Here is a 15,751-nt window from a genome sequence, read left to right as displayed (position 1 = left end):
TAGGAACAATATCAAATCTTTATTCTCATTGCGTGTAGCTGGATTGCATTAAAGAACCTGTAAGCAATCTAACAGTTTAAACATCAATGTGCAATCTGTGCTGTCAGTTACAGGGAATGCTATTATATACAGATGAACTGACGTGTAAATAAAGCAGTGCAAACTGAACTGTGCAGAGTACAAGTGTTACATGTTACAGGCACAGTGGTTTCATACAGTGTGAGAGCATCATTAAGGCACAGGTAAACTCACCAGCAGGTTGGCAAGTGTACACAGCTCTTTACCTAAACATAAGGCTCTTTGTTCAACAGGCACAGTAGAAGTGTGGAAGTATGGCTGACTGCTTTCTGGATGGACGGTGGTTTATTCTCAGACCCTCACCACTTGTCGTCCTTTACTGGGCAACACTTCACGAAAGAGTTTAAAGTGCATCTTGTTTGTAGACAAACTGCAACTCCTGATATACAGAAGATGTGAACATTAAGGCCGTGCCATAAATCTGCAGCAGTTTGGCACTTAAGCAGTTTTAAACATGGATGACCCAAAAAATTAGCCCCAATAACAAACGTCAACCAGCTTAACCTTTGCTGTTTTACACCATCTTCTTAAAAACCTTTGGACTCTTGCTGCTACATCTGCTATTTTTACATCTCTGAGTGTGTGAAGCTGCGGGCAGCCAATTCTGGAGAGTGTTCCGGGTGATGAGCAAAGTTTCTGTTACAAAAAACCTCCTGGGTCTGTACATGAAGGCCAGTTTGTGTGTCTAACATTACCCACAAAGAAAAGAAGCTGCACTTCAACATTCCCGTCTCACTGGGAACTTCAGTCTCTAACCCCACTTCACAGGAGGGAGTAATAAAAAAAAATGCTGGTCATGGTGAGAATAAGGCAGATTTCATGTTACACCTGATATTCTGAAGTGCAACGTTTTATTCAGACAGCTGTGCGAAGGGAAGAACCTGAGGACAACACGTCCACTTCAGTCTGCACGTCTGTGCTGAGTGTCCGTGTCACTTGTACAGGCTGAGCTCGGGGCTGTGGTACAGGCACATGTACGAGTCGCAGAGCAGGCGACGCGCAGCCTCCCTCAAGGAGCTGGGGTCCACTCTGCTCAGCTCCTCCTCTGACAAGCTCAGGTAGCGGCCCACCTCGGGACAAGCCTTCACTTGGGGGATGTTGAAGCCGTTCTCTCCACCTGTGTGAGAGCACATGGAGAAACGTGAGCGCGTGCTCCTCGCTGGCTGAATGTAAGATTCGGTTATCGTGTTTGAGTTTCACCTTCCCGATCCGCCATGCTGTCGAAAAACAGCCAGTCGGTGTCGAGGGGCCCGTTCTTGACGAAGCTCACGTAATGGCTGGTCTCGATGCACGTCACAGCGAAGAGAGACATTCGCTGTCGCGTGCAGTGCAGGGGGCCTGTCCACTGTTCCCCGGGGACGCCAATCTTCACCGGGCTGTGGGACGCTCGTTTCCTGTGACTGTGGACCTGGTGATCAAAGTCAATGAGTAAAAAACACAGACTGTATATAAAAGGCGGCAGCAGCTACCATGAAGCCAACCACTGAATCACAAGTGCCCATACTTGGATGACAGAGTGGAGTGCTGAGATTATGTGAGGAGCAAGCACCAGCATCTAGCAGTTACAGTTATAAACATATCTGATATTTAGTGCAGAGTAAGACACAAAATAAGAGTGCTTATTTGGCAGCCAACTTTCAGCACAGGGTACAATCTTAATCTGGTATCATGTACAGAGTACCGAGCGAGTCTACAGAGTATCAGCGATCCAGAAAACCACAACACTGGGCTGAATTAAGCTGGACTGCTGCAGACGATTCCATCTTTAAAGCAGAGGCTCTTTGGTGCATGTCTCTATAAACCTGAAGCAGTGAAGGGCTACCTGAACGTTGCAGGTCTTGCAGTACTGTTTCAGATGTCCAGGAGTGATGTCTACATCATCGTAACACTGCAGACACTCCCACTCGGCTACAGCCTGACAGATAGTACACTGCCTCAGAGCTGCAAGAGAAAGGAGAACATAAAACTTAAGCTACTTCAAATCTTCAATGAGCAGGAACAAATCGCTCCCTGTGATCGTCCTTACTGTCATCCAGCAGGTCTGTGATGTCCAGGCTGAGGGTCGGCAAGATGGCGTCAAACATTTTGAAGTCTTTCCCGAACCTCGGCATGAGCAGCAAGAGGCAAGAGGGAGCCTGGTGGGCACATCAAGCCACACATAAGAAAATATAGCAACTCCTTTTTACTCATATTGATGTGAAATCTCTGGCTTATTTCTATCACCTCAACAAACTTGAGGCCGGAGTGGAGAAAGGAGGACTCCAGCAGGGTCTGGACGCTGGCGACCCTCATGGATGACGCTGAGGAGAGGGGGATCGGGGAGTTGACTGGGGAGAGAGCCTCAGGCGAGGAAGGAGAGGGGGTAAGGGCAGGAGGGAAGAGCTGATAGAGGTGACACTCCTGTGGCTGCTGAGACATCGATCTGAGGAGAGGAAGAAGGCAGGGAATTAAATATGTAGAATGAGCTCAAGATTTAGGTGATGATCAGGCCTCAGCTCCTCTAACTCGAGCTACTGAATTTGACCTTTAACTGCTAAACCTTTAACGTTCGATACATTGTTGTGGAATTCATAAACAAATATTACCTCCTGAAGCATGTGGTTTTCTGTGTGGTGCAGCCCATCCAACATGTCTATGCTTCAGGTTTTATCAATGAAACACCAGCGTGTGTGTGTACGGTTTTTAAATGCAGTCTGCAAGCCAAGCTTGTGAGATCTAGCTGTCTAATTGTGCACTCCAGGAATGCACCCCCACGTCCTGGGAGCATGAGAGGTCATACCTTGTTTTATTGTTTTACAGTAGGATTAACGTAGCTATGTCTGTTTTAGTTTAAGTGCTTCTTTACATATAGATGAACTGCTGGACTTCCTCACCATGTTATTTAGGGTGAGGGGGAGACTACCCTTTCCTGACAAAGGATGTACCTTTTGTGCTTTCATGACCCTTTGATCAGCAGCACACACACACACACACACACACACACACACACCACACACACACACACACACACACACACACACACACACACACACACACACACACACACACACACACACACACACACACACACACACACACACACACCACACACACATAAATAAAGACCGGGGCAGTTTCTTAGTGCGAGTCTCTCAGTAGGGAGCTGCCCTTGCTAGCAAGAACTCTGTGTGTTTCTCTTCTCTGAGTCTTTGTTATTGTTTCCCTCGAGACCTTGTTTAACACCAGAACAAAGCCACCGGGTGCAATCCTAAAACACTGACAGAGCAGGCATTACAACAATGACCACCTTTGATGCTTGGCTGTGTAAGCATATAGTTATCCATAAATATTTGGATAATAACAATTTTCCTTGTAGTTTTTGTCTCTGCACGCCTTCACAGTAGACTTTAAATCAAACAAGATGTGAGCCAATTTCCAGCTTTAATTCAAGGGGTTCAATGAGAGTATTGCATTAACTCTTTAGGACCTGCAGTCATTTTTACCCTTCAGCTATAAAAGACTGATGGGGTATTGTCATTACCCTGCCAACTATAGACAGGCGGGCGGGCCGCGTGGTCACGATAACTCAAGATCAGTGCAACACAGGACTTTCAAATTCATAAAACAGGTGCATCTATTAAAAAACACTGGCAAGTTTGAATAACAGTGACCTTGAAGTCAAGGTCAGAGGTCAAGTTTGAGATCCGTTGAGTCACTGAAGTACATAAAAGGGAGGTGAAACACTTCATGGAGCTCTAAGCAAATAACAACATGGACAAGCATGAAAACACTGAACGCAGTCTTCACAGGGACACTATAGACACAAGAGGCAAGTCAAATAGTTTTAGGAAGAGCCACAGTCTGTTTGACCTCCAGGCTGGAAGTCCCTTTTCCTTTAGTTAGATTTAGACAGTGTGAACTTCAACAACAACAAACAACAACCAGGCAAATATTTCCATCACCTTTGAACAAAAGTGAACTGGTGGCAGGTTGTGTTCTCACAGAGGAATGCATGAAATGTAGAAGAGCGACAGTGTTGGAAAAACGTCATCCAAATTCAACTTCCAACCGCGTCGATGCAACAGCTAACCTGTGTGTGTGATAATGACTGTGTGCAGGTAATCTGGGAACAACAGTCCAGTGAGAAACTGTCCATGCAGACAAAAAGAAAAGAAAAAACAGCAAGTGTCGGCAACATTACCTGATCTTGAGAAGCGGCTCGACTCGGAGAAGCTGGAAAAGCTTGTTGAGAAATTCTTCAGGATCTGACAGAAAGAACAAGAGAGGTATGACAGCATTCCTCGAAGTCTTTAACTATGTTTGCAGCACAGTCCCTGGTGGAGGAGAACACTTGCATACCTTTCTCCTGGTTGGTGAAGCCCATATCACTGTTCGCAGCTTCCAGCAGTCGCCTCAACGCCATTGTCTTACTGGCACACACATAGCCGTACCTTTAAAAACACGGCAGCACAGGAGCGCCTCAGAAACGTCACACAGATATATAACAAGAATGTGAGCACAAACTAAAGTTATGAGCGCTTCAGCCTAGCGACACGTGAACATGTGGTGTTTAATGACTGCAACCTTTTGGGCCTCCTATTAGAATGACATTTGTGTTTAACGACCACAAACAGAACACTGGATTAAACTCCACATGCTTGTGATACCAAAGGTCACTATTCTGGATAAGTAGCAGTAGTGTTAGTACTGTTATCAGATAACCATGGCCACTGACTCGTGTTTTAAAGCCAGTCTCAAGTGGTCACTAGAGAAACTTCAGTTTTTGTTGTAGAGATGGTGACAACAGAAACTGATAGTAAGGAGACAGGAAATGGGCACAACAGTCCCTCCATCATACCTCCCGGTTCATTTTAACCAAACAATGACCAGTGACAACAGCACAGACCTCCGCAGTGGGTTGACAATGTCGCAGCGTAGAAGGTCCTGAGCCTGACTGGAGCTCTGGTCGGTTTTAGGGTCGGTGGGCCAGAATAACACACAGTCAGCTGAACTGCAGCAGGAAAACAGACTGTGGAGACAAAAGCACACAGGTGGGGTTTAAAACAAGCAGCTGGGTTGAATCTTGGTGCACCCCCTCATTTAATGCCAGGCTCCTTCATTTCTACCTGTAGGTAGATTAGTTCAGCAGTGGTGAATCATCCATCCTCACGTGCACACTCTCAATGCAACAAATATACATCATGCAAAAAATATTAAAAGTGAGAATTATTAATAATTCATTTGGGGCATCATGTAGCCCACAAAACTGGCAAAGCTATAATTTGTTTATCTGCGTGACGGCTGCATAAACAAAGCTTTTTTTAAACCAGATATCTTTGTCCAGAAGGAGGAAACTAAAACTCTGTGCAAAAAGAAATCGAACCAGTGAACCGCTGCAACTGTCTGGTGTGCAGGGATGCTTGGGTTCAGCTGTGCTTCACCGATCAGCCTGTTAGACCACTTCACCATTTGACTGAGCGATATTCTGTTCTTTACATGTAAATATCCAAACCAGGACACCAAGAAGAAAAAGATAAGAACGATTCAGTAAAAGCACAATAAAATAAAATCATCATTGTTTTTATCAACGTGGAAGAAAAGAAGCCTTCTCAAACATTCTTGCACACAGCTTCACAATAACTGCTCCAAGATATTTATAACACTGAACATATTCCACAGTCGGACATGTGACATCATATGCGAGTGCACTTTCATGTCTTTGCTTTTGATATGTTCAACTGAAGGTAGCAGTTTTAGACTGCTGACCTTCCTCTAAGTCCCTGGTTTCCACGTGGGCGGAGTTGTGAGATGACGGTCTTAGTCATATCTACTCTCTTCCTCATCCAGCAGCAGAAATAAGCCTGTCACATGCATCACTTCTAATGGTCACATTTAATATGTATTGTATTGTATGTACAGTATTGTAACAGTATACACAGCAGAGGCACAGCATGTCTGCTGTAGATCACAATGACAAAAAACATTCATTATCAGCCTTTTTGTGAACCATCTGAAAGATCTGGTATAAATCTGAAAAACCAGCTTTTGTCAAAACAACATATTTACACCAACAGTCTTCTTTCTATGAGATGTAGGACAGTAACTAATGTCTCAGATGTTACCTGAACAGCGTGGCATCCAGGTAGCAGGAGTTGAGGTGACCCTGGATGCCTTTCTTCCAGCCCTGGTAGAGGTCCCGGGCCTCATCCCCCTCCACAGGAGGAGTGTGCTCCTCCACGCGCTCACTGCCCCACTCTGCAAAGGCTGGCAGCCACAGACACAGAAGATGGTATTAGATATCAGAGCGTCATAAATGCTGCTTTAACAGCGATCATCAGCACGTATGCAAAAATGAGACAGAGAGCTTTGACGGCGAGGTGCTGGCGTGGCCTTGTGTCAGATTACAGCCTACTTTACCTATAGAGTTGCATCGCTCCACTTGATTGACAGGCATCTCGGGGGCGGGGAATCTGGAGTCCCGTCTACAGTTGCGAAGCTTTACGAAAAGCCCCTTGTTGGCCGGGCAACGAAAGTGACGCTCCCCGAGGTAACTGCCATCCGTTCCAGCAGACAGCTCCTGTTCCTGACACACACACACACACACACACACACACAGGGAATTTATTAGCCTATTGCAAACCAGCATGATAGGAGGTCATTAAACTAATGGAGTGAAACCTGTGACCTTCTCCAGGCAGGCAGCCTGAGCCCTACATACTGACCTGCCTTGCAAATCAAAGACATCCTCCCTCTGGGGCTCATATCACCCCCCTGTGTGATATGCGGCATATTTGTGCCTAGAGCCCACACATCAAACTCCAAGTTTCCTCTGCTGCTGTAACAAAGTATTTGATTCAGCTGTTGATGGTAAAAATGAATCCATTGGAACAATATACTGGAAGAAATCAGTTTCTGTACTGATGCTTGATGCGCCATTACAACTGCTATAGATTAAAAAACAAACAAACAATTAATGTAGCTGAAGCTGTAACCTCTGTAACAAAAAGGTGAAACCACAGCACAAGTGCCAAAAACTGCAGTACCTCTAATGCCCACTTGAGGCTGTCTCTCAGGATGAGTCAGTCCCCACAGACTCCTACATAGCAGATCTATCTCTATAACCTTAAGCTAATCTATACTTGGAGTGATTCATAGTCACATGGCCACCAGATACCACAGACAGTGAGCAGCATACTGCAACTTCAAGTGCAGGGGGCTAAGTAGTTGATGAGTTCCTGATGCCTTCATCTCTTCTTTTCAGTGCATGTGTAGGTCAAACATTTGTATATCCTCTTTTGAATCTGCGAGTTCAGCAACTCAAACCCTGCTTTGTTTGACCTATTTCACTCTTAATGGGACGATAATTTACAAAATGGACATCATGTTGTAGTAATTCAAACTCCTAACTAAAGACTGGGCCCATGAACCCGCCAGGTAAAAAATTGCTGAGGTCATGGATCAAGTGACAAGAAAAATATATACAGAGTATTTATGTAATAGGAGCTGTCCTCCAAAAACGCAGCATTAAAGCACTTCTGCAGAGGCTTCTCAGACCACCTGCAGCCAGCAGAACACAGAACAGGATCAAGAACAGGCAAGACTTTATCAGGAATCAATCCACAAGAACTGCCAACAGTTTCTTTGAAAAGAGAACATGCAGAAACATGAATGCTTGGTATGAAAGGTATCCTTTAACAAAGAGCGAATGATCTTCTTAAGTGTAAACAAACTGCGGCTTCCTTTTCCGTTGCCCTCATAAAAGTTAACAGGAAGTTTGTGTAATAATGAAAAAGGATATGTGGTGACAAATGTGGTGATGGAAATAACCCGTTTTTGTTTAAATAATAATGCTAACACGACTTTACCGGCATAAGAAAACAATGATTCAGTTATAAGTAGCAACTGCTTTCAATCCGTCTGGGAAGTAAAAAACTGATGTAGAAAACTCTGTATGAGTGTACAACCTCAATAAGGGAATAAAAACTGAGGCACAAACTGTCCTTACCAGTTCGATTCCTGCCACTGGCTCTGAAATCCCGTTTATCCATCCAATCCAGCGGATAACTCCAAACAGCGGCGGATCATTCACTTCAACCATCGACCCGACCTCCAGATTGCTGCCCGATCCTGCCTCTCCATTCTCTGCTGCGTCGTCACCGTTACCCGGAGCCCTCAGCGGTGAGGCGGGTCCGTGAGTACCATTGGTGTGCTGCTGCTGGCCGGCTGTCAGGCCTTGCGGTTTGGGAGGGGGTAGAGGAGGAGGGGGAGGAAGCCCGGGTTTCTGGGCGGGTTTTGGCAGAGGCAGAGGGGGAGATTTAAGTGCTGGTTTGATTGGGGGCATCAGGGCTATCTTTGGTGCAGAGGCAGGCGGCGATACAGGGACTGATTTAGTAACTGGGGGGAGTGCCACCTTCAAGACGGTTCTGGAAGATTTCTGAGTGGGGTTGGTTCGATGGGACTTTGGTTCTGAGGACGCAGAAGTGAAGATGTTAGATGTTAGATGTTTATTTTTACTGTTATGCTCCTGCAACGCTTCGTCTCTACAAAGCTCAGGTGTAAACACAGTTGTGTCCACATAGCCCTCATTCACGTCCACTCAGCCCTTATGACAAAACACAATTCCTTGTTTTGACTGAGTTTTCATTTGGTTCAGTTACACATCTCTGTATTGCTTTTACTTAGTGATTGTTGGTGTTAATTGTTTCTTTTCTGCAAGATGTTTATAAAAAGGTGAGGTAAAAAAAAAAAAATGTGGCAAGTGACCCATTACAAGCAAAAACACTTCACAATTTGATGTAAACTTGGTAAGTGCCTCCTTCAAAGTTGTCATTTGCTGCTTTCTAGCTCTTCTAGCATAAAGAAAAAAGACAGCGACTTATCGAGCTTCGTTTCATTTTAGGAAGTGTATTGATTCACAGTTCATTTTAATTCCATATTTATTCATATAGTGCCAAATCACAAAAACAATATTGCAAGTGAAAGAGCCTACAATAATACAGAGAAAACCCCAACAATCATATAACCCCTCTGAGCAAGAGCTTTGGCAAAAGTGGGAAAGAGAAACTCCCTTTTAACAGGAAGAAACCAGAACTGCTGTCAGGTCGATCTGTGCACGTTAGGTGGACAGAAAAGAGGCACTTGTCTTTTCCCTCTTGGTGACTTCAGTTTATGAGGGAAAAGCAAAATTATTTCATCACCTCATGTAAACAGTTTAAACGTGTCTTAGTAAACCAATGAAAAGAATCCCCCTTAAGACACTGTGTGGTTATGTAGGCCCAAGGTTTATATGGTTGACGTGATGCAGGTAACACAAAAGTAATACAAGTATTGTAATGACTTACTTTCTGTAATGAAAGAAAAAAAGCTAGATTTGCGTAGTTTGTAAAAGTTAACAAAGTCAGGTGTAATACAGGGTTTTTTGTTTGTGTTTCTGACTCAACCACAGAATCTAAAAATGGAAGCAGAGCTGAAAAAGGCACAAGGAAATTACCTTGATGTGGACAGCTGCCAAATTTAGGCAGGTTAGCCTTATTGTTTCTATGTTTCTCGGTCTATTCTCATTTGACCGTATTAATTGTGGAAAAATACTAGAACTAAATCTGCCATTTTTTAATTAAATTTTTCTATATAGAAGTCAATTTATGTTAAGAAGAGTGATTAAAATCTAAAGTTTAAAATCTAAATTTGTTGAGTTACCTGAAATAACTGAGGCCTGAACTTTCTGAGTGTAAACAGCTGCTTTACCTAAGGAAACCTTGTTGACTGACACCAGCGCTCCATAAAGGACTGAAGGAATGTGGCAGAGCTTCTCTCCCTTGTAAGTCCCGTCCCAGCTACCATCAGGAGTGTCCTAATGTACAACACAGAGTCAAACATTAAATGCAAATAGAACGGCTTCACCATTACACTGTATAAGACCGTCAAAGCGAGGGAAAATATTTTTTGCTAACAGTTAAAACATGTCCTATTTTGTACAAAAAAACAAAACAAACAAACAAACATCTTCTCTCTCTCATGGGTCATACTGACCAGAATGGCTCCCACGTACATTCCTGATGAGGCCCGGCCTGGCAGGGGCCCACAGAACACCACTTCCCCTGCACAGACTTTGTCATCCAGGGGGAAACACACACGCTGACCAGGGCGAAACAGCGGGGGTGACGCAGGGCCTCGGACATGGTTTTGAGCTGTGATGGGTGCTGAGTCTGCAGTTCGTGGAAGGATGCTAAAGGGGGACACCTGAGAAGAGCTGTTGGGTGGATGCTGGTGGAAACTAATGTGACGACTGTGCTGATGCTGCTGCTGCTGGGGCGGCAGCTGAAAATGGTTTGGGCGGCCATTGCTGCTATGGTGACCGTTGCTGCTGCGGTGTTCTCGCTCACGGGGTCGCTGGTGTCCCTCAGAGCTGCTGGACCACTGGCGGGGCCTGATGTGACTGGCCGGGACGAAGAGGGCGCAAGCTTCGGGGCAGGTGAATAACCTCTGGCCTTTGTAAGTGCCGTTGCTTTTTCCCCTACCCACCGCTGAGCCCTGGAGGACAATCACACACACAGTTAACATAGTTACACTGCAAGTGACACAGCAACTCAGCTCCTACATCTGTGGTTTGTATATAAACCTATGATTTGATTCCCCGGATATTTTGGTGCAGTTTTATGCTCGCAAACTTTGGAGCTTTATGTATGCAGTAATTGTGATGATTGTGCCAGCCACTGATTATTGTTGGCAATGGCACTCCCTGATGGCAGCAGCCTCCCCATCAGGACAGCAAACTGTAGGAAAAGTGTGAATTAATGAGTTACATTATTTATTTTTATGAACTTCCAAATGTTTCTTTTCAGATAAATGTAGCTTTGGTTAGTCTCCACCCTGTTCATTTTAGCTTTTATTTATTTATTTTGTTTTTTAGAAATGTTCAATAGAACACATTTAAGAAACTAATAACAAGTACTACAACATAAACACTTGAGTTAAAGTCACACCAAAGCCTCCTCACACAGGTTGACATAATTATCTGAAGAGCGTTCATGTGTACTATTGTTTTATTTTAGTGAGTACACATCTAGTTTTTATTTGTATTTCTGATACCTGTATCTTTTTGTCATATTTCATTTTAGTTAGCTACAAGTCAAAGTCAGAGTCAACTTTACTGCAGCAGACATGAGGACTGCACAGTGGACTCAACAGCTTTACAAATATAAAAACACAGCACAACAGCAATGAAGGTTAGTCATCATATGTGAATGTCTGTACTGATGAATATTAAACTAAAGTTATGCAAACAAAACTATTGCACAAGCCAGCAACAGTTAAAAAGGAAGCATTGTGGAGGATGACTGTGTGTTTTCATGTATACAAACAATTATAGGATTGTGTGTCTGTAGTGCATGATTATGTGTATTTAAAATGAGTACACAATCCTGACTGCCTGTGGGAAGAAGCTCTTGCAGAACCTGGCAACCTGGTGCCTCAGGCTGTGACAGCATTTGTCAGATGAACAAGGTCCAAACTGGCCAGATCGCAGCCTGATCAAGCATTGCTTGAACGAACCTTATCCATGGAGGCCTCACCCAACAACAACAACCTTTAGGACACAAAGAATCAGCTGCCAACACCACACTGCTGAAGGTATAGGACACTCCCAGAGGTTCACATCCCAAAGGTCTGCAGATAGTTTGGCAGCACAGGGGCAACCTGAACAACATTAGGAAGGGTTTTTATAAATATCTGTGGGTCACTTGATTTCACACACAGGGGTGAGGATCCAGTGGTTATTTTATGTAATCTGATGTGAGGAAAATACAGTCAATGGACGACATGTATAACCAGCATTTAAAGTGGATATTTTCCAAATAGGTTTAAAAAAAAATTAATTTCTAATTTAATTTCTTCCTGTACTTAAGTACAAGGATTTCAGATGTGTCACCATTTTGCCAATGTCTGGAAGAAGATGGGAAAAACAAAAACAAAACAAGAAACCTCTGATGGAAGGAAACTGGTCGGGATGTTTAGGAGCCACCAAGGCTCAAGCCTGACATGGAGTGGAAACTGCTGCATGACCAGTGCTTCTGTCCACAGTGAAGACAGCGTGACCTAACAATGCACTGAGGGGGTGCTGACCAAGAAAGAAGCCCCTGCTCCATAACTGACACCTTCAAACGCGATTGAAATGGGGAACTTTTTTTTATAGTCAGACATGCAAACCAAAGAACACTGTAACAACTGTAAAGCATGGTGGTGATAGCATCATGCTCTTAGGCTGTTTTACTGCCAGTGATACTGATACATTGTCCTAAGTGGATGGAATAATGAAGGAGGGCTCCCTCCAAATTTTTCAACTTCCCCTCAAAACAGCTGGACAGTTGAAAGTTTACATAGTTGAGTGTCATCAGGACAATGTTCCCAAACACACATTAAAACTGGAATGGATGAATGAAGCTCACACTGAGCTTCTTGAATGGTATTCCCAAATCTCTCACCTCAACCCTAATAAAAATCTATGAACTACGCTTAAAAGCTGGGCCTTGGCCAGGAAACCAACAAGTTTAAATAAACTCTACCAATTCTGCCAGAACAGTGGACTAATGGACTAGTTCTTATATAGCGCTTTTCCACTCTTCTGAGCACTCAAAGCGCTTTACACAACTTGTGCATTCACCCATTCGCACAAGCACAACTGACATTCACACACATTCATACTCCGATGAATGCATCAGAGAGCAATTTCGGGTTAGTATCTTGCCCAAGGATATTTGGCATGCAGACTAGGGGAAGCCGGGAATCGAACCACCAACCTTCCAATCAGTAGATGACCTGCTCTACCACCTGAGCTACAGCCACCCAGTGGCCAAACATTCAACCAGAATAATGCCAGAAGCTTGCTGATGGCTACCAATAGAGTCTGGTCATGGTGCAACTTGCAAAGCGATCCTTAAATATATATTAGTGGGGTGTATGTATATATTTGAGCCTGTATTTATACTTTTGACTATGTGCATATTAGAGAAAATCCAAACATTTTTTAAAACTTGTGCACCCAATTCTTGTTTTTTTTTAAGTCATTAAAGATGTATGCTGTACAATTATCCCACCCTGGAAAAAAGAACAACTGAAAGATATAATTATGAGTCCAAAATTACCCTGACATTCATTCCAGTGAAGAGTGGATGTAAACTTCTGACCACAACTGTAAATATTCTGCTGTGGAGGGTGGTTTTAACAGTGTAGCTGACTGGTGTACAGCTAGCACCCACAGAGCAATATCAGCACTGATCCTGTGAAGCTTCTGGGTAATGAGTCAAAAAAAAGATCCCAGGAAGTCTCTTCTTTTAGCGATTTTATACTCTGGCTCTTTAGCTGCCATCTTTTTTTTTGCCCAGGTTTGGTAACGAACAGCTATTGTAGGTAGTGAGAAACCGCAAAGCAGGTTCAACAGTATCAGCTATACCATGCAACGCATAAGTAGTTCAAACTGCTGATTAAAGCAACTTAAAATATTTGAAAATTCAAACAATCCAATGATTAAGCCAACCTTGAGTTGGACCCCAAAATACACAGCGCTGCTTCCTCTGGTTAAGGGCCCGATGTACTTCAGCTCTGCCTCTGCCAGCTCATCCTGCTGACCTATTTGGACCCACAGCGGGGAGTCAGACGGCAGAGAAGCCAACTGCTGCAGCTTCCCAGGCTGGTCTGAAAAACACAGAACAATACAACAAACAAACAAATAATTAGCAGATTACAAACTTCTAATTACATTTGATTAACATCCTCTGGGACAGTTTTTGGTCACATTTCAGGCCATAAATGTACTTATAATAGAGAAAAGCTTCAGTGTGCTCTACAATTACTGCGATAAACAGCCATTACAGTGTGCACAGTGTGCAGTAAAAACAGGGCAGCTTATGAGTAACTGGCAGCACTTAAGAGACACAAATCTGAACTCTCTTTCCTTAGAAAGTGAGTTAAATCAAGCTTCGAGCACATTTTAAGTAAGCAGCTGTAAAATCTGCAGTATTTTGCTTCTTACTTAGAAGTTTTAGTCGAGCCTCTGGATCTCTAACAGCCTCCAGCAAGCCAGTGAGGTCAGTTGGGACATCAATTAAGACTCTCCTTTCTATTTTTCCCATGAAGTCATTGTCCAACACCTGCAGGAAAAGAGGAAAAACACATGTGGGAGAAAGAAACAGGGAGAGGAGGGATGGTGGTGTGGAGTATGAAAGAAAAATTAAGAACAAAACAACAGGAAATTTAAGTCTGACGATTTTAAAAGCAGGAACTCAGCAGCGGCTGGTGGATGCTCGAATCTGAAGTGGAACATAGTGAATGTGTTAGGAGCAACATAAGACATGGGCCACCCAAGTGATGCATAATGTATATAATTAACTGAGATTGCACAAAAACACCACTTTAAAAGTCTTTTCGAAATATTATCGCAAAATACTCAAGATTACTCCACCAATGTTAATTAATTTTAATCATTCTAAGTAAGAGAAATAAAAACAGCTTGTATTAGTAAAGTTGACGCTGACAAATGGTAGCACCTTTCAGACTCTCCTCCTAGCACTACACAACAAGTTCCTCCATGTGTCAAATCTTGTGTAAATCTGTGAATGCAAATATATGTTAATACCTTAACCCAGGGGCTGTCCCCTTTTTTATCCAAATCTTGCTCCTGGCAGATGAACCCCCGCTGTAGCGAAATGGTACCTTCCAGCTGGTCGCGCACCTTTATGTCGGTCGAGATCAAGAACGTTTTGGGGGGGCGGCGCTTCCTGATCTGCTCATGGGCCCCTGACATCTTACGTGTGTGTGAAGTGTGGCTGGTTCACAGTCGAATTAACCCCTTCATTTTTCTAAAAATTTGAGAAAAATAGTTAATTAAAAGATACGTAAAGAGGGTTTAAAAAGAAAAAAAGAAACAACCTGTCTGTCGGGCCAAGTGGCAGCAGCGGCAGGTAACGTTTAAATTTTCCTCACTGGCGTTCAAACTCAAGGTTTGTCAAAAGAAATGGCAAAAGGCTAACTTTCCGTCATTTCCTCAACAGACAAAGACACACGGTTAGTTTTGTAAGTTTTGTAGGCGTCTATCAGAAACTCACCAACTTCATGGGCTCCGACCGTCAACATTTCCCCTCACATTTAAAGGAGCTTCGCTGCAATAACAAACCATACTGTGAAGCAGGAAGCGGGCTGACTGACACCGGCGGGGGCCAATAGCAAGTTAGAAGCCATAACCGAGGGAGGAGCGTAGACCAATCAGAGCACTTGTGGGCGTTACCATGTTAGGCAAAGGGGGAAATTCCACAGTTCTTGTTAAAGTGCTCACTGATGCACGTAGGAAGCTTCCACACACACACACAAACACCACATGTGGTTTTTTTTTAATTTTTTATTAGCTTATAAATAGAGTGAATTCTTCAACTTACACAGAAATACACATCCAAAAAAAGAAGACGAAGAAATATTCTGAGCACAATCAGAATAGGATCCTTTAAAACATAAAATAAGTCTTTTTAAAGTGCAAAATTTCCAAATGTGCATCATGTGACTCTTTTTTAATGGCGTAATTATACTGATATTCTGATGTTTTACAGCATAATTAATGACAGCTATGGGGCCACACTCGATAAATAAATCATATTTCAGAGCTATATGGTTTTATTAAATCTCTCTGGCTCCAGCAGTGAGGACATAT

General features: G+C 43.4%; 1 protein-coding gene across 2 annotated transcripts; it reads right to left on the bottom strand.

The window, feature by feature from the left end:
• Positions 1-4: 4 nt before the first annotated feature.
• cyld3 (cylindromatosis (turban tumor syndrome) 3) lies at positions 5-15,266 on the bottom strand. 2 transcript variants are annotated; one of them, XM_026162643.1, is made up of 17 exons: positions 15,156-15,266; positions 14,687-14,909; positions 14,084-14,201; positions 13,589-13,746; positions 10,087-10,587; positions 9,802-9,907; positions 8,063-8,523; positions 6,475-6,640; positions 6,180-6,321; positions 4,964-5,086; positions 4,417-4,508; positions 4,259-4,322; positions 2,302-2,500; positions 2,105-2,213; positions 1,901-2,019; positions 1,279-1,486; positions 5-1,195 (listed from the first exon to the last, which is right to left on the bottom strand). In XM_026162643.1, exons 2-17 carry the CDS (start codon positions 14,852-14,854, stop codon positions 1,011-1,013), a joined length of 2,919 nt encoding a protein of 972 aa, XP_026018428.1. In that variant the 5' UTR covers positions 14,855-14,909; positions 15,156-15,266; the 3' UTR covers positions 5-1,010. The 2 variants fall into 2 exon arrangements, with proteins under 2 accessions (XP_026018428.1, XP_026018429.1); XM_026162644.1 differs by lacking the exon at positions 15,156-15,266 and adding an exon at positions 14,980-15,149.
• Positions 15,267-15,751: the final 485 nt, after the last annotated feature.

The sequence above is a fragment of the Astatotilapia calliptera genome, chromosome 3 (assembly GCF_900246225.1).
Source record: "Astatotilapia calliptera chromosome 3, fAstCal1.2, whole genome shotgun sequence".
Lineage (NCBI taxonomy): Eukaryota > Metazoa > Chordata > Actinopteri > Cichliformes > Cichlidae > Astatotilapia > Astatotilapia calliptera.
This window is presented reverse-complemented; position numbering and strand designations above follow the sequence as displayed.